Source organism: Lepidochelys olivacea (assembly GCF_965140295.1).
Source record: "Lepidochelys olivacea isolate rLepOli2 genome assembly, chromosome: 7".
NCBI lineage: Eukaryota > Metazoa > Chordata > Testudines > Cheloniidae > Lepidochelys > Lepidochelys olivacea.
The window spans coordinates 35,933,474-35,953,291 of NC_140417.1; the positions used below are offsets into that span (position 1 = coordinate 35,933,474).

At 37.7% G+C, this 19,818-nt stretch overlaps 1 protein-coding gene across 2 annotated transcripts in view; it reads right to left on the bottom strand.

Moving 5' to 3' along the window:
- Positions 1–9,323: 9,323 nt before the first annotated feature.
- Positions 9,324–19,818, bottom strand: part of HDAC11 (histone deacetylase 11) — a 69,987-nt gene continuing 59,492 nt past the window's right edge. For both annotated transcript variants that reach the window (XM_084633064.1, XM_084633065.1), the window contains exons 9-10: positions 16,313–16,491; positions 9,324–12,406 (exon numbers count right to left, since the gene is read on the bottom strand). In XM_084633064.1, the coding sequence (XP_084489190.1) occupies positions 12,164–12,406; positions 16,313–16,491 (422 nt within the window). In that variant the 3' untranslated portion in view covers positions 9,324–12,163. The remainder of the gene's footprint in view (positions 12,407–16,312; positions 16,492–19,818) is intronic.

Sequence of the window (19,818 nt, forward strand, 5' to 3'; positions counted from 1 at the left end):
AAATTTGGCCAGTATGAGGGTATTTTCATGAACCACAGGCTTTAGATAATTCTTAGCTGAATTCATTTCCAGCTGTAGACTAGAAATGGAACAAACCTAATGGGTTACAACTGTTATACAATCCATAAAATATCAAAATATGAAATCTCCTATTGACATATAATTTGAAACATTGTGTGTGTAGATTGCTAGCAACAAACTTATGTTTGTGTTGTAGCTAACAAAGCCATCGAAGTATCCACATTCTTATACCCTATGAAAAATATGTTTTCAATAGAATACTCTCAGCCTATAAAATCAAACATCCTTTATTCTGAAATAAAAGTTCTATTAAATATTTTGTATTGCTCTTTTCTTCTGTTCTACCTTATGGGCCCAATCCTACAATGATATGCATAATGAGATAAGGAATTCTGTTACTAGTGCAATGCAAACCTTTCACAACAAAATCTGTAACCAGGTGGCATCCTGCTAGCTCTGTCTTCTAACATGGATCAGAATTCAGACGTATGTAGCTCTTTATGGATATGTCTAAACTGCAGTGTAAAATCACACTAACCCAGGACTTGTACCCAGGGTCCCACGGGGGTGCAGGGTCTGAGCCTGAGTCAAGCTGCGACCCAGGGTTCAAGCCCTATTGCTTTGCAGTGTAGATGCAGCCCCACTGAACTTGTGCTCTGGGAGTCCACCAAAAGTATCCCACAATCCTATGGGCGGACTTTCTTTGTCCTCTGGACAGTCAAGTTTGGTGGACTGTCAAGTTTTCCCACACTACACCACAAACAAACGACTAAAGTGGCCACATTTTTGGAGGGCGCTAGGAAGTCTGGGATATGGGTGGTTGGACTCCTGTCTGCATAATGCAGCATATATACCGGAACCCCAAGGTTCAACAATTCCTAACCTGGGATTACAAGTGAGGGTAGATAGTCAAGCCCTAGGTTAACAAACCCAGGGACTGGTAACTTGAGTTCTACTAATCCTAGGCTTACATTGCACTGTAGACATACCCTATGAGTCCCACAAACCTTTTGTCAAAGCAAAACTTTGTGATGCTTCTAGCTAGGTACAAGATTTTTTGAGATGCAGTTTTATGGCTTGGAAATTAAACTTCTAACCCTTGATCACAGAGTTGGGCCTTCTGGATAAGTGAAACTTCACAAATTATGAGCCCTATAATGCCAGGAGTTTAAACTCAATTTATCAGTTAATTTTGCATTTCACCTTTGCCATTCAAATGAGCCAAAACCAAAGCTAAACACAAGGGGTGCAAGACAATGCAAAAATAAAGGAACAAAAAAAGTTCAGTGAAACCCATGCTAATTTAAAACCAGCAAGTTTAGCAGCGGTTTAATTAATACTTACCAGCAATGACAGAGAACAAACCATCAACTTACATGTCTCTTACTGAGATCAGATGATCACATGAAACTACCAGAGATACTTGGCCTGATAGGTCAAAGGATTTCTTTGCATATGAAGGATGATGAAAATCAGCAGAAGTTTAGGAAAACTTTAGGTAGCCACCATTTTGATTCAGGTGGTTAGGCTTTATTTGAGGTGGGGAGAGGAGTTGTTTTTAAATGAGACTGGCTCAAATATTAATTTACATTAAAAATTCTGAACATTTTGAGCAGGAGTTGTTGTTTTCTACAAAACTGTTGTTTTATAGCGTTATTCCCAAATAGCTATTCCTGATTTACTTTGTGGTTGATCCACACATGGAGTTAATCAGGAATAGTTAATCTACTTTAAATTTGCACCCTACCTTTCATGTGTAAACAAGTCCGTATTTCAAAATTATGGTCAATATTGAATGTTCAATCCAAACTGAACGTAATTACAGTGAAATGAACTCTAAGGGAAATGATGAGAACTGGGAAAGGTAGGACAGGATTAATGCTTTTTTGTGTTTGTTGGCACAAAAAGGAGAACTTCTAGGTAGCCCATAGTCTGTTTCTGTAGTAAGAACAGTGAAACATCTGTCAGTCTTCCTGTGAATTGCAGGCTGGTTCAGGTTGTTCAGGATTTCCAGAAGGTTGTTTTTTTTAATCAGACAGCACCTTTTTGGATCCTACATACTTGCTTTATAGCATTATTTTAATATTTTTAAAGAGAACAAGAATATCCACAGATAATAGTAAAGATTAAGGCAGGGATTGGCAACCTTTGGCACACGACCCTCCAGGGTAAGCCCCCTGGTGGGCCAGGCTGGTTTGTTTATCTGCCGCGTCTGCAGGTTCGGCCGATCGCTGCTCCCACTGACTGCAGTTTGCCGCTCCAGGCCAAAGGGGGCTGTGGGAAGCGGTGCCGGGTGAGGGACGTGCTGGCCGCCGCTTCCCACAGCCCCCATTGGCCTGGAGCGATGAACCGCAGCCAGTGGAAGCTGTGATCGGCTGAACCTGCGGATGTTGCAGGTAAACAAACTGGCCCGGCCCGCCAGGGAGCTTACCCTGGTGGGCCATGTGCCAAAGGTTGCCGATTCCTGGATTAAGGCTTTATGTTATCATTAGAAACACTGGAGCTGAGCTGCTGCAGTGCTTCAGTGCAGATACTCACTACAATGATGGGAGGGGTTCTTCTGTTGCTGTACTTAATCCACCTCCCCAAGAGGTGGTAGCTAGGTCGATGGAAGAATTCTTCCATTGACCAAGCGCTGTGGAGACTGTGGGTTAGGTCACCTTAACTACATCGCTCAGGGGGTGTGGATTTTTCACACCTCAGCGTGACATAGCTGGGTCAACCTAACTTTAAACCTGGCCTAAAACCCCCCAAGAATTGGGAAAAAAGATGCTTTGGGACCTATGTGGAAGGTTTCCTGCTCTTTCCTCTGAAGTGTTATTTGCTAGGGAAACAGGAATCTGAGCTAGCTGGACCATTGGTCTGCTCCAGTGTGGTTGTTTCTATTACATAAATTTAACAGTGATCAAAATGAGGACATCATCCAAACTGGAGGAATAGTGAACACACAGGGGGAGAAAACCGAACTACAAAAAACTTAGAGCAGCAGGGACTGCTCATGGGGGCTGGAAGGTGGGATGGAATTTGCTACAAATAAATCTCTAAATTCCACACCTTTAGGAAGAGAAAATAAAAAGCAGAGATAAAACGTATGGGATGTAAAGAAGCAACAACAATTGCCACATTAAAGAAAATATATTCTTCTCGTCTTTCCTGAATACTGTCTTACTTTTACTTTTTCATGTAACCAGACATTATAATTGCCTCGGAGAGGGTATGGGAATGGGAGGTGATCCCCTTGCATCTTAACTTCAATGGTCCAGAATGTAGAATTATGGGAACTACCAAGGCAAAGTTTAAAAAATAATTAGGGCCAGATAGGCAACTGATCATTGGCGGTCATCACTGGAAAAATTAGGTGAGTACAAGAATATTGAGAAGATGCATCTACGCCAAACAATATTTTTGTCCCATCACATTAGTTTCATTTCCTTGTAATACATTCTTCATTATAAAAGGTATTTTGGCTTTTTTTTTAGTAATTACACGAGCAGCACTGGAAGGCAAGTATAAATTTAAGGGAGCAGCATGCGTGTACGGCACAAACTGCTCCCCATACATGGAGCCACTTTAGGGTACTACAGAAAGATCAATAGACCTTAATTCATCTTTTTAAATGAAAAATTGATTTTTGTTGATAATGAACCATTTTTCACACTTTGCAGGTGATGTCTCTGTGTGAATCACTGTTAAATTTCAAAACTTTAAACTTTTTTCTTTTCAGTAAAAGAACATTGGTACTTACTGTATGGGAAGAAACCAACCAACCAACCAAGAAAAATAGGACAGAAATGGCAATATTAATTGCTCCAGGTTGACTTTTTGGGCCAACCTCAAATCTAAGTTTGTCCCTGTGTACTTAGACAGATACACACTGTTGCATAAAAAAAGTCCTTTCATGCAGCATGAGAGGTACTTCAGAGGAAAGTTGCCTGTATGACCGCACACTGTTATTCTACACTATGGAAGTATTCTACATACTTCCTGCCACTGCTATCATCAGTTAAGCTTGAACTGGTGCAGCATGTAATGAAATTTACAAAGTTCAACACATAATGCAAAATTGACATCTACATACCAAACAGCAGCTTCCAGCTGCACAGCAGACACAAAAGACTAGCTAGTTCCATAGGAATGGATAAGAGAACAGGTCCTATATATGTTAACTGTTCTTGACATGGACACTTCTTGGATCTGAAAGGTTATATATAGTATTATGTCCTCATATGAGTACTAATCAATAATTTTGGGCAACTGACCAGAGATACATACTTTAATACACCAAGAAGAATTCTAGTCCTGGCCCCAGACTACAATTATTGGGTAGCATTGGGCTGTGACTGGGTAGTTGACAGAGTGAAATTCAATTATAACTAAATTTGAACCCCAGCATAAGACCAACTAAATTAAACCTCTAATGGCTTAGACAAGTGGGAAAGTGGCCTAAAATCTTCCTGTCATACCTGGTTGTTAGTAGTTAGTACCACAAGAAACGGGTCTATTTTAATGAATACTTCAGATATTAATCAGGATAGAACTCATTGCTATATACATTATTGAGATTCGTATAATCTCCCAATACATCTGCAGGGAGAAAGTGAGGACTAAATTCCAATAAATACATGAACTTTGATTTTTCCAGTGCTTATGAAAAGTGCCAGCTTGACATCTCGTATGTAGGCCATAATTACCAGATGGGGGACTCTACCCTGGGAAGCAGTGACTTTGAAAAAGATTTGCAGGTGCAGGTGGATAATCAGCTGAACATGAGCTCCCAGTGCAATGCTGTGGCCAAAAGAGCTAATGTGAGCCTTGGAAACATAAGCAGAAGACTCTCGAGTAGGCAAAGAGAAGTTATTATACCTATATATTTGGCACTGGTGTGACAACTGCTGGAATAGTGTGTCCAGTTCTGGTGTCCACAGGTCTAGAAGGATATTGATAAGTTGGAGAGGGTTCAGAGAAGAGCCACGAGAATGCTTAAATTATTAGAAAATAGGCCTCCTTATAGTGATAAACTAAATAGGTTGAGCTCGAATCTAACAAAGAGAAGGTTAAGAGGTACCTTGATTACAATCTATAAGTATCTACATTGTGAATGAATATTTGATAATGGGTTCTTCAAGCTAGCGGAAAAAAGGTATAACATGATCCAATGGCTGGAAGTTGAAGCTAGACAAATTCAGACTGGAAATATGGCATACATCTTTGACAGTGAGGGTAATTAACTATTGGAACAACATACTAAGGGTTGTGATGAATTCTCCATCACTGGCCATTTTAAAATCAAAACTGGATATTGTTCTAAAAGATCTGCTCTAGGAATGATTTTGGGGAAGTTCTGTGACCTGGATCACACAGGTCAGACCAGATTATCACAGTGGTCCTGTCTGGCCCTGGAATCTCAATCTCTGAACAGTGAAGTCCTCTCTCTGCAAAGAAGGTACAGCATACAAACAATTCTAACTCCCCTGATGCAGCCCTGCCACTGAGCTTCAACCTTGATTTGGATAAAATACATTTAGGAGCAAAAAGAATAGCTCATTTTTCATGTCCATTCAAACCTTGGCTTCTCTGACTTCTCTTGAATGCTAATGAAGGTGCCAATGGCTGCCATTACGTAAAACTAAGAAAATTTTTCAGCCAAAATTTTTCATCAAAAAGTGCAGATTTGGTGATGATTAAATGTTTTGAGAATTCATGTCAGTTTCATCTAAATGTTAATGTAGGGAAAAAGGCAAAAAATGTGAAAAAAATTAAGGTTTGGTTTTGACATTTTCAAAACAAAAGTGTTTGCTTTTTGATTAAAAAAACTTGTAATTACAAAATTTCCTTCAATTTTATTAAAAATTAAAAACTGTTAAAATTTCTGACAATCTAAACAAAATGTTTCATTCAATTCTAAATGAATTCTTTAAAAACTTTTTTGTGCCTGAAATATTGAAAAAAAAATTCATTTCAGATCTACCCCAAGCAACTTTTTATTCTGATTTTTCAGAACTGCCAGTTGAACCAAAAAGTTGGTTATTTGCACAGTTCTACAACTATGGTGGTGGTTTTGTGTGATGTGGAAACGCTCCTTGGAAGTGACCTGAGACCTGTACATTTGACACAGGCTGAACAGCCATTAAATGTTTCTTTTGGTTACTATCAAGGGGCTGATCCTGTAAGCACTCAGATCTGGGACATGGAGCATGGAATTATTGCAGAATTGGGCTTCCAGACTGGATCTGAATCATCATAGAAGTTAAATGTTTTTATATAACATTACCAATCCCTCTTATAGTAATAATCTACAGATTTCTGGTGATCAATATTCTGATTGGTGGGAAATATTTTAAGTTCTTATGGTGGGGAAGTTATAATTAAATATTATAAAGTTACAGCCAAAATTAAGTAGATTAATATTTGACTAATAAATTTCAGAGAATCACTGGAAGTTTTACAAGAAAGTAGCCCAGTAACTCATCACCTAAAGACAATAGTGGTACAATCTACAGGGAATATGAGTTGTAAAATACAAAAGAAAACACTAAAAACTGAATGTTAAATACTGAAACAAGTAGGGAGGATATTCAGGGGTGTATGTGTGTGTGGGGGAGTGTTCATATAAAATTAATGTTACAATTAATAAAGAAGACATAAAAAATGAAGACATTACTAACTAATCTAGCCTGGCACCAGAAAATCTGAATGGAATTTAAAACAAATATTGCTTATTATCTGTATCTATGTAACATGTCACAGAACTGGTGAATTTTCCACAAAAACTAAACTGGGAAAACCAAAGATAATAAAATGTGTAGAAAACTGTAAATAATGAAACTGAAAATAATTAAGAGGAAATACATGTCATGACAGATTGCTTAAAGTGGCAACTTGCCAGGGTGATATATGTGCTCATATAAATTCTACAAGACAGATAGTCTTGGGAACATTTGGAGAATCATTTTGGCAAGTGTTGAGTTATCAGTTTGGAAGGATAATTCTAACAGAAAAGCTGTAATGGAGATCTCTGTAATTTGAGTAAAACATTGGTTTGCAATTAAATACCTATACTGCTATCACAGTTTAACACAGGAGTTATGGTATGAACTAAGAATATAATTTAGAAATTAGAAGAAAATTTGGGATCTCCATAAGATACAGACTTAAACAGGATTTGGAGATGGTTTATAATGCTAAAAAATTTGTTCCCTAATGTTTTAAACTAATATTTCCAGTAATGTTGGGCCAAATTTATACAGGGAATCAAGTTTCTTTATATTTGCAAAGTATGATAATGAGAAAATCCAGATTGCAAATTTACTTTAAGAGGCTGAGGTGATACCTCAATTAATTTGAGCTTGCAACAGAAGTCCAGTTAATAAACTTTTAAATGGTTTAAAGGTTAATTACTAATTTATATTTTAATATATTAATCACAGGATTTCATTTCACATAAATCTTTCTAAAACACACCAGTGACTAAGTAATCCAGGAGGCTACTGTCCTGCTGAATGTATTCTTTTGGCAATGAGTACATGAACCAGTCAGCTCATCTCTTACACCCAATTTATTTTATAAGTAATCTGTATTATCTGGAGATTCCTACAATAATAATACATGCAGCTGAGAATTCAAGAGTTATAGTTTAAATTCAGAATTCATCTATTTCTCTAAGGTTAATAATCTAAACCTAAGAGTGCACTTCTACAGTGCCTGCCAGGAGGGAATCTCCAAGTGCTTTATGTATGTTTAGAGTCCAGATCACCACCTCCTGCAGTAAAACCAATAGGGGAGGGAATCTCCATGATATCCTGCTTGTGAAGTTTTCTCCATATTATTCCACTGGGAGAGGCATGGGTTCCCCTGATCCTAATCATGTATGTTGCAGGGCCTCTCACAAACCCAGCAGATCCTCCAAAAGCCAGCAGCACCAACCTTACTGAGGCTCTGTATCTCTGGCTCTGCCCCCAGAGACCCACCCTTCTGGTCCCTGACAGCATGATGACTCTGTTGGAGCTGCAGAACCAGACTCCCCCAGGATGTAGTAGACCCCTGGGGGAAGGGGCACACGATAAAGGATAACAGAATCTTGGGCTGTATCATCTTTAATGACTCAACTCCAAAGTACCAAACAGAGGAATAGTTGTGTGACAATCCTCCAGCTTGCCCCGTTTTCTCCCCCTCCTACTGTGTGGCTGTTGGACCCATGAAGCTAACTTCAGTTCCCCATTTTGCACAAGCTGAGGGAGACCATCCTTCCAGCACAGATATAGAAAAGTTATGAGCCAGTTCTTTTACCCTCCCCGCACACCTTTGATGTAAATAAAATGTCCACTTTGTGGACAGGAAAACAGATACATAGGCTCAGATCCTCAAAAGATATTTAGATTCCTAACTACCACTGAAATCAATGGGAGTTATGTGCCTAAATACCTCTGGGTCATAACAATTAAGTTTGTTTAGGTCACACAGAAAGTCAGTGGTGGACTGTGCCCCAGAACCAACTAAATTTCATCCTGTGGCTTAGTCACAAGACCATTTAACATAATTTCCTTCCACATTAATGAAAAAATGCCTTTAAATCTTGACATCAGTCACAGCAGTTCGGTGGTTCTACCAAATACGTTCCATTGGGGGTTTTCTAAGACATGAGAGAGAAAACATACTGCTTTCATTTTTGAAAGCTAGTAGTAAAAATGCCAAAATGCCAATGAGTGCATGTACAGTGTTTGCTGTGGGCTAACTATGGGACCAATCCTGCAAACACTTGGGCAGAGTATAATGGGATGTGTCACTTATGTAAAGTGAAGCACAAGCGTTAGTGTTTGCAGGATCAGGTATATGATTCTCGGACTAGAATACTCTATTTCAGAAGTCAATATTTATGCATGTGAGAATGTTACGCTTGTCAGTAGTTCCACTGTGATCAAAGGGACTGCTTATGGGGAAAAAGGTTATTTGAAATGTTTGAAAAAGTTGTTTACATGAAAGGTAAGTACCCGAAGATTTGGATAGATTAAGAGTGTTCAATGTGTCTAAGATCTAAGTGATTTAGGTGCACTGAATGGGACTTGTGATCCTACATCAAAATGGGTATGGATTCCCTGCAGGCTCACCTGTAACTGTTTTGAAAGTCTCACCCTAAACTATTTCCTTTTCATTTTTAAAGCAACGTGATGAAATTAACTTCCAAACTTCCTTAAAGCTGATACTGAGTGTATTTTGCTGAGATTTCCGTTATATACTAAATGTGAAAAGGGGAAGGGAAAAGAAAGACGAATACAGGAGGAAAAGTCAGTCAACATTATCCAACATCATTTTAATTTCCACCAAGAGAGTAATATAAACATATTAAACACAAACAGAACACGTTTTTGAAAAGACCATATGGCACTATTACAGTGTTTTAGCTTGATACAAATGTAATTTTATAAAAATTATAAAAAAGTATAGGAACATTTTTAAGTAATATATCAGTAAAAACAACAAGGAGTCCGGTGGCACCTTTAAGGTTTTTGTTTTTGTGGATTCAGACTAACACGGCTACCCCCTGATACTTGACATCAGTAAAAATAAATCTCAACATTTTAATAGTACTTTGAATATTCTTACAGTAAGAATTTTAAAAGTGCTTTTTAATAACAGTGTTGTAACTCAGCATTAGTGCAGTGTGCCAAATAGATTTTAAAGCAAATATTTATAGCGAGTTGTACAATTTTCTAAAACTAGTAGACTCAAGAGTCTGAGAAGTAGTGTTAATTGAGGTAAGTATTTCGATTACAACTAAACATTACTTAAGTACTTTACATGCTGATTCTATCACTAAGAGAAAAAAGTTGATATCCTTCATATGAAGACAGAAACCCTACTCATGTCATGAAACCAGCACTGTATAAAGAGAACATTAAGAAGGCAAAGAAAAATGGCTTCTCCAAAATATTTATACTACTTAGAAAACTATGATCCTATGCCACAGACAGTATTTAATACAAAAATCAAATTCTTTACATTTAATAGGTGCACCTAATTCTCCACTGAATAAATTATTTTGTTGACAATTCATGGCATTCCAAGAAAGCCTGATTTCAAGATTTTGTAGTTAATATATCTCAGTAATTAAGTAAGCCTTATTTAGATATTTCACAGTATATTTATGTCTGAATTAGTATGTGATTTTGTTTACTATCAGTGACAGCATCTTACTGCTATGTCTACTGCCAAATCTTTGAGCAAGTGAAAAGTGCAAAACTGTAATAGAACAAAAACCCACTGCCTGCTGTTACACTATACAATAATAATGGTAAGAGGGCCACTATACTTCTGAAAACCATGGTGTAACTTAGAGGTGCCTCAGAGGTTACCTTTTCAAATTACATCACTTTTTAAAATTAAAGTTCTTTATTGACTGTCTAAGGATGCAAAAATGTTGAATATTCACCACTCTATTGTTAAAGCCCTTATTTTTAAAGGGACAAGAAACTTAGTTTAAGAACCAATCCCTTGGCCCTCATTTGCATATTATAGGACCTGAACATTTCTTACCCAAATTTTTAGTTTGTTTAGAGAGGAAGATTTTAGTCAGTATGAGAAAAGGGAATAAAATATAAACTAATTCATTTACTCTGTAAGATGGTATGGTTTAAGAAGTGAAACAATTGACCATTTTTCTCAGTATTACACATAAGAACGTTTATACAAACATTAGCACTGAATCGATAACTAGAGGTGAATTGCACAACTATCTTCATTTTAAAAAGTAAAATATCATTCCTTTATTTCCAATAATTTGGAACATCCAGTAATGTTTCATCTAATTTGCATCTCTGTTTTTACAAATGCATTAGGAATGGTTTAATGGACATACGAATAGATATATTTTTGTTAACCACTTCCCAGTACCAAACTTAAACATGGGCTAGAAAATGATAAAATATAATGCAGAATTATTTTTATCTTTTCTTGACAGGAAAAGTTGACAGCAGTGTCCATAATAATTGCAAAGAATGTAGCTAAACAATTTATTAATAAAATTGGACTCTAATATCTACAGTTAGAGAGGAAACTCAATAGTTTATAATTAATTCAAATGATCACCCCTGCTTTTCAGATGATCACTCGGTAATTTTTATTTTTGGATAATAAATTCTTGATCACTAGTGTACTGAATTCTAAATTCACTTATTTTTTGGAAAGATTTCCAGTGCATGTAAATGTGAGAGGTTGTGATTCTTTAACATTTTGAATGATGTGCTGTCGTCGGATTAACCAGAGGTGCTGAATTTAGAGCAGAACATTTACCAAATAGTGATGCACAATCCTCATTATTATTACAGGAATAATAAATATACAGAGAATGGGGGAAGGATTTCCGACAATTGTTTGGATCAACATGGTTCTCTAATGTTACAATAAAATATGCCAAAGTGCACAATTAGTGGTACTAGAGTATTGTGGAAAATTCCGCCAAAACTACATGCACATTGTCACAACTGTCACATTACCCTTCACACCTCTCTTGTCTGTTCCTCTCTGTCTCTTGATTTCTCAACACCACTCCTTTTTCTGCTAGTCTTTATCTCATCTACTTATGTACATTTCCAAAATGTACTATCAAAATCAAGAAAATGTAGGTACAGCACAAAAACAATTCAATTTGCATTTTTATTGTCCTTGCAATTATTGAAAAGCCCTCTCATTCAAATGGTTCTGCTCAGGGCTTAAAATTTCCCTCCTCCCATCTACTGAAAGAACTGCACCATTACTAAGTGGCCTGGGACCATCTTCAGAGCCTACCCCTAGAATCCTTTCAAGAACACAGTAGACTTTCCATAAAAATAAGAGAAACAATTAAAGCTAGTTATACTATATATTACAAACAGAAATACACTGCCCTTGAGTATATCTCTAAATTAATTCTCAAAGATCTGCCGCCTTTCATACCATAGCTACTCCAGAGTGCATCAGAAGCAAGTTAGACACTTGCAATCATTCTGGGACTAGCTAGTATCTCTACTTTGTTAATGTTTTATAAGCAAATAAATCTCTCTCTCTCATGTTATATTATATTAACTCTGACAGAGCAGGGGAGACTTTTTGTTCCTATGTATAAACACTATACAATTAGTGAATTTTCTTTCTAAAACATAGTACTGTCTCACTGTAATGACAGGTTAGTTAAATCTAAAATGGATTCTCTAATCATCAGTTCTACCTTGGGGTTTTTAGCTTCACTGGTTGCTAGCTCCTTGTCAATAAGCCCCAGGTTGTGCAAATTAAGAATAGAATCAGCAATTATCCGTGCTGTCCTCTTCTGATAGCCTCCAGATGTCACCATCAAGATAGGAATTCTGTGGCTTCTGGCAGCCCTGAATACCGCTTCATCTCTTTTAACAATTCCCTGCATATTTACAAAAATGAAAAACAAAGTGAAATTATATGAATGTCACTTACTTTATATTTTTACTGGTATGGATTTGTAGCTTGTAGCTTATGCTTTTATGGCTTTATATACATGAGAAATTACCATTATGTGATCTACATGCTTGATTTTCTAAACAGGAATACAATGAAAATCTGTTAAACAATTATTTAAATTATTTAAATATCCCTCTAGTAGTGTATCAAACAGTATGCTTTGGCTTTCTATACATGAACTTTTCAAAGACTATTTATTATTTGTATTACAGTGGTGAGTAGAGGTCACAACAGATTGGGGCCCCATTGTGCTAGGTACTGTACAGACTCATAGTAAGATAGTTCTTGCACAGAAAACCTAGACACCACAGAAAAGGGGTGGGAAAATGAAGCATTATCCCCATTTTACAGATAGAGAACTATAAGACATCATAGCCCTGATTCAGAAAGGCATACAAGCACATACTTAACCACAGGAGGACTACTCGCATGCTTAGGATCAAGCGACTTGCCCATGATCATATAAGACATTCCTAGCAGAACCAGGAACTCAACCCGGATCTCCAGTCCAAGTCCTGTGTCTTAATCACAAGATCATCTTTCCTCACCCTTCAAAAAGGGTACAATATGACTACTATAAGAACCTATCTACGTACTGTACAGTTGAATGGGGTCCTTCATGATCCTGACAGTAGAGAATCCAACAAGAGCACCAATCCCAATCTATTTCTTACTAACAGAGGGGAACATTCTAAAACATGAGAATAATAGGACAGACTAGGGATCAAGAGCTTCTATACTGTCACTGAACTCATTCTTTACTGCATGCAACAGAGAAGCAAAGTTTACTAGGTTCAAGAAACCACCTTTGAGGAAAAGGGAAATTCAGAATTACTTAATGAGAAAACATATTAAAATCCACAAGTATGGACAAAGTAAGGATAATCCTAAAAGACGCATAATAAAAGGTGCAACCAACCTACTACAACTCCTCTCCAAGACAATAATAAAAGTAAGAAATGTTGCTTCACAATGGACTGTTCAGAAATCAAAAGGTTAAAAAATTACTATAAATAGAGAAGGGGGAAAGGAACTAAACAAGAATATTGAAAATCACAACTGTGGGGAAAGAAGCGGCCAAAACAGGTATAAAATGAGTCTGTGCTAGACAAAGGGCTTAAGAAAAATAAGATCATCCCTTATAAATGCATCAGGGAAAAATACTGGAACAAAATTAGAAAAATGAAAAAAGGGTGAAAATGAATATTTAAATTTGGCTATTTTAACTGTTTTTTAAAATCTATCTAAAGATTTTTTGTTTGTTTAAATGTACTGTACAAGGACAAAGGGTTTAACTAGGAATAGCGAGATGAAATTAAGATTAAAAATTTAGGCTGAACATCAGCAACAACTCCGGTGTAGCAGATTCTTAAGTGAAATATTAGAAGCTTCAGCAAATGGTACATTTTAGAACAGACTAGACTCAGATGTAGAAAAATATACTATAAGGAAAAATTCTGAACTTGCAGAAGGATAAGCTAGATAACCCAGTAGCTATGATTCTGTGATTCACAGAAATCTAAAAAGGGACAACAATCATTGCATGGCTAGAGCACTTTCTATCCAAGGATGTCAAAGTGCTTTACTAACATGAATGAATTAAACCTAATCGATTAGGGGTATGGAACGGCTGCCATATGAGGAGAGATTAATAAGACTGGACTTTTCAGCTTGGAAAAGAGACAACTAAGGGGGGATATGCTAGAGGTCTATAAAATCATGACTGGTGTGGAAAAAGTAAATAAGTGTTATTTTCTCCTTCTCAGAACACAAGAACTAGGGGCCACCAAATGAAATTAACAGACAGCAGATTTCAAACAAACAAAAGGAAGTATTTTTTCACACAATGCACAGTCAGTCTGTGGAACTCCTTGCCAGAGGATGTTGTGAAGGCCAAGAGTATAACAGGGTTCAAAAAAGAACTAGATAAATTCATGGAGGATAGGTCCATCAAGGGCTATTAGCCAGGATGGGCAGAGATGGTGTCCCTAGCCTCTGTTTGCCAGAAGTTGGGAATGGGCGACAGGGGATGGAGCACTTGATGATTACCTGTTCTGTTCATTCCCTCTGGGGCACCTGGCATTGGCCACTGTCGGAAGACAGGATACTGGGCTAGATAGACCTTTGGTCTGACCCAGTATGGCCGTTCTTATGTTCTCACACAAAGGAATAATCCGTATCTTAAATACGGGGAAACTGAGGCACAGAAAGACAATTCAATAACTTGTCCAGTATCACACAATTTAGAGAGCCAAAAATATAACCTAGATCTCCAGATACTCATTTATGTGCATAATATTATCTTTATTTTGTTTACAACTGGGAGTTTAATTCAAACATTCTGAGAGTAGAAAATATTTGTACGGGAGTCCAAACACTTTGAGCTAAAATAGTCCTTTGCTAATCTTGGTTCCCATTTCAAGAAGAATAGTTTTAAATGAAATATATATATTTCAGTACAGCACATAGTATATCCTGACAGAGCAGAAGTTGCATTCCAAGACCATTAAAAAAAATACCAACAGTGCAACTAATTTCTCAATAGGTTCTTTTCAGCCTGCTTAAATATTTACATCAGAGAATACTTAATAATAAGAACTATTCTGATGACTCTTTGCTTGCTTAACACTTTGCAATTTACAAATTCAGCATTAAATACTGAGCTTCTCTTCTATCATCAATGACAATGGAAAATGAGCATCATCACTCAGACACTAAACACCAATCCCATCGCATGCAAAGTCATTATTAAAGCTTCTTCTGAAATGTCTGTATCCCAAAATATTTTAGCTGATTTCTCAGAGCTCAGGATCGGATTCATTAGAAAATTTCCTAAGACAAACATGTATATAAAGCAGTATTTGTTGCATGTTATCAGCAAGCATGTATTGAGAGCAGATCTACGGACACTTAGAACTGCCTCAGCCCACACAGGACAAAGCGTGGATCCCTGAATCCAAAGGGGAACTGTGCCAGAAGCTAAGCCACAGCATTGCTAGTAGCACTTAGTTGATTGCCCGGCCCCATCTTCTTCCACCAGCTTCTGCACGCTCTTTACTTGCCGACTGTGGCAGCCCTGGCAGAGAGGGATGAAGACTGCTATGGGCTGTTACAAAGTGGCCTGTGATCAACTGTTCTCCATGTCCCCTGAGGCTAGGACAAGTAGTAATTGGCTTAATTTGCAGCAAGGGAGGTTTAGGTTAAATATTAGGAAAAGCTTGCCAGTTCTAAAGGTAGTTAAGCTCTGGAATAGGCTTCCAAGGAAGGCTGAGGAATCCCCAGCATTGGAGGTTTTTATGAACAGGTTGGACAAACACCTGTCAGGGATGGCCTACGTTTGCTTAGTGCTGACTCAAAGTAGGGGGCTGAACTTGATGACTTCTCAAGGTCCCATCCAGCCCTACATTTCTATGAAATTTGAAAACATTCAGCAGGAAGGACTGATTCACATATCAACTTATTCTTTTTTCCTTCCCTGGTGCCTGCACTTAAGGTTTTGCAAGCTCTGGGCCAAGAACAAGGACAGCTAATGAATTAAATGCTAGAAAATGATAACTTACAAAACTGCAGTTGCTATGTCTGTCCTTTCCTGGGGACTAAGAGAGGAAAGACAAGACAAGAGGGAGGGGAAGCTCAAGATCTGGGAATAGGGTGATAAGTTTCAGCAGAAAAGAACCATCAACTGGAAGGATGCGACTAGATTCTGGGGAGGTTCCAAAGCTTCAGAGCTAAGGGGGCAAAGTTGTGGTGAATCCAGCCATTGATACCGGTATTCACTGGGGAAAACCGCCCCCAGTAAAGTCTGTAGATATTGTATTGTTATACAAACCTGAGGTGAAATAGCAAGACCTCCCAGTGGATCACCATCCAAGATATCAGTTCCAGCGTTATAAATGATGATGTCTGGCCTCAATTCATTTAATGCCCCTTCCACATGTGTTTGTACCTTCTGAAGATATTCTGTGTCCTCTGTACCCCAGTCCAATTCAACCTTCCGCTTTATGGCTCCTAAAAAAATATTGGTTTAATGATACTGAATCAAAGAAACAAAAGAACATGCTGTGAAGGAAAAAGCAAGATTCAGAGAGAAGCAAGATGAAAAGCATAAAGATTACAATTTATGAACATTTTGAAAATATACAGAATTTCATAAGATTTTAACTTAAAAACATTCTAGCAACCTTTCTCCCTCTCCCCTCCCCGCCCCCCAAAAAGCTGCAGCTAAATTAAACACTACAACCTGGGAACATTTTACATTTAAAAGAAAAAAAACAAGCATAATGAATAAAAGAAATCATAATACAGAGGGACTATTATTGAATAAAAGTAATCTCCATTTATATTTATCCCATAAATATTCAACAACTGGGAAGGAAATCAGTAAGAATATCATCAAACTGACAAAAGACACAAAGGCCTGAAAGTAGTAAAATAAAGATGTAAAGAAAATTTAATTGCAGCGCAGGACAAATGCTGGCATGAAAGGCTGGTAAAACAAAGACCATTAAGATAAATTATTAATATTCATTTATATTACAGCAGCACCCAGAGGCTACAATCAGAATCAAGAGTCCCTCTGTGCAAAGTGCTGTATGGATGCCCAAAACTGCTTACCATCAAATATCCTTATCAGGTGTGTTGGCAAACACTAATTCATGCTAATTGATTATTTTGATGTCAGCAGGGTTCTGTATGAATCTGCCCCCACAGAACTGATTGTGGAAGTGGGGCCTAATTTAAGTTAAATAACTACAAATGGGTGAAGAGAGACATCGGATGGTGGATGGTGGATAAGGGTAAGAGAAAGGACACACAAGATTCTATAGCCTAGCTATGTGCACAGAGAATTTTGAAAAACTTACAAATACATTAAAATACAAATTGACAAATCAAATCCATTTCAGACTTTCTTCAAGGTAGGGACTGTGGCTCATTATCCTGTAGGTGCTGTACAAAACAAACTGGTGCTCTAGATCCACTGAATATAAACAAAAATTATAATGATCGATAATAATTTGTCCTAATAATCTTTATGAGGCTCATTGTTGTATTCCAGTCCTCATCCAGCTTTGCAGTTGTTCTGTCCTTCCATCTTTCTTTTATTCCTTTCATACTCTGCTTCCTTTGTTTGATATTATTTTTCATGATTTCTGTGCTTGTTGTTACATGAATATTCATAAAATTATGCACAGCTGTACTCCTGCATACAACTGTGACAGTATCCCCCATAAGGCTTTTTGGAAATATGCTTATGAATGTGTGTATATATATATATATGTCATAACTGGAATATGTTTTATGATACATATGCCATGTAACATATCTCTGTAGAGGTTATGATATACTGAATCTCTTAATCCTATTTGTATGCATGTATCATTTTTGTATTTGAAGTTATGAATATTGGCTGTATACTTGTCTGATTCTAAGTAGGTTTTAGTGAAGCAGTTGGTCAGCTTCCTGAGAAAAGACTATTCTCAGTAAGTGCCCAATCAAGAAGCCCTTAACCCAACAATGAACTTGGAGACGCCAATCCACATCTGAGCTTTCCCAGAGATGTGGCTTGGCTGGTAAGGAACTCAGTCATGCATGGACGTGTGACTTGCCCAGGTGACTCCAAAACTCCATTTTGTAGCTGGACTTTGCATAGGAGAGAGGAGGGGTCTCCACCCATAAGAGAAAGTCTATTTAAACCCCAGGGAGACCTCTCCATTTTGTCTTCAGCTGGCTAAAGAGAGATCCTTTCCACCCCCAAAGACACCTGAAAGAAACTGGAACAAAGGACAGTAACTACAGGGGTGTGAGTGACTGCTGGACGCAGACTAGAAGGAGACTAGTCTGTAAAGGAAAGCTTACTGGAACTGGTGAGGTTTTATCTGTATCCAGTTTGATTAGACATAGACTTGTGTGTTTTATTTTATTTTGCTTGGTAATTCACTTTGTTCTGTCTGTTACTACTTGTGATTTTATTAAATACAGAAAGTAGGATTTAAGTGGTTCCAAGTTTTATTTATTAATAAATAATTTTTTTTATTTTTATTTATTAATTAACCCAGAGTATGTATTAATACTTAGGGGGCAAACAGCTGTGCATATCTCTCTGTCAGTGTTATAGAGGGTGAACAATTTATGACTTTACCCTGTATAAGCTTTATACAGGGTAAAACAGATTTATTTAGGGTTTGGACCCCATTGGGAATTGGGCATCTGAGTGTTAAAGGCAGGAACACTTCTTAACTTGCTTTCAGTTAAATCTGCAGATTTGGGGTACGTGGTTCAGACCCCGGGTGCTAGCGTCCTAAGCTGGCAGGGAAAGCAGGGGTAGAAATAGTCTTGGCACATCAGGTGGCAGTTCCCAGGGGGTTTCTGTGATCCAACCCATCACAACAACTATGGACAATACTTAGCACGTTCAGGGGAAACAATGTGATAGCTGGATGGAGTTTAAAAAGAGGAGGGAAACAATTAGTAGAGAAAGAAAGGTAAGTGTTGTTCTGATTAAACCATTAAATGTCAGTTCTGACAATCATGGACCGATATCCCACAGCTCTCAGGTACCATGTCCTCATCTTCAGCAAACACAACCTAAGATTACAATGTTTAATTGCTTACTATGTATTGTTGCCAAGTTCAAAGTAGCTCAAGTGACATTTTTGGGAGTGTGAACACACAAGATTTTTCTGGTTCAGACTCTCTCTCTCTCTCTCTCTCTAAAAAGAAATTAATGCTAATACTTCTGTGGATATTAAGGAAGGCTGCTATCAATATTCCCATTTTACAAAAGGGAAATGGAGGCAAAAAGAGGTGGCATGACTGTTTTGAAGTCACACATTGACTTAATACCAGAATTGAGAATGGAACCCAGTCAGGCATGCTGGAACAATTTGTATAGTGGTAGTGCGGAGAGCCATTGAACCAAACTGTAAACTTTGTACATGATAGAAACCACTTCAAGCCAGGGAGAGCGGCAGCAACCCCCAGCATCCTTAGTTCCAGTGCCAATTAACCCAGTGGTCCTGACCTAGAGTCTTCTGCATCAGCACAAGACTATCTTTTCCTTATCTGTCCCTGAAGTGTTTCCTTTCCCTCTTTTCTCTCTCACACCTGCTTTCTCTCTCCCCTGTCCCTTCCTCACTGTCTCTCTCTGACTTTCCTCCCTCAATCTTTCACACTGGCCCTCTTCTCACAACAATCCAATTCCTCCCCACTCCTTTCCCTCAACACTTTCTCTCCCAAATTTGTTAGTAATTTCACTGATCCTGGTTTCCTCATATCATGGCTGCTCCCTTGGGATGTGTTGCTGCTTAGAGCAAAGTAGTAGCAGTTCTGACCTCC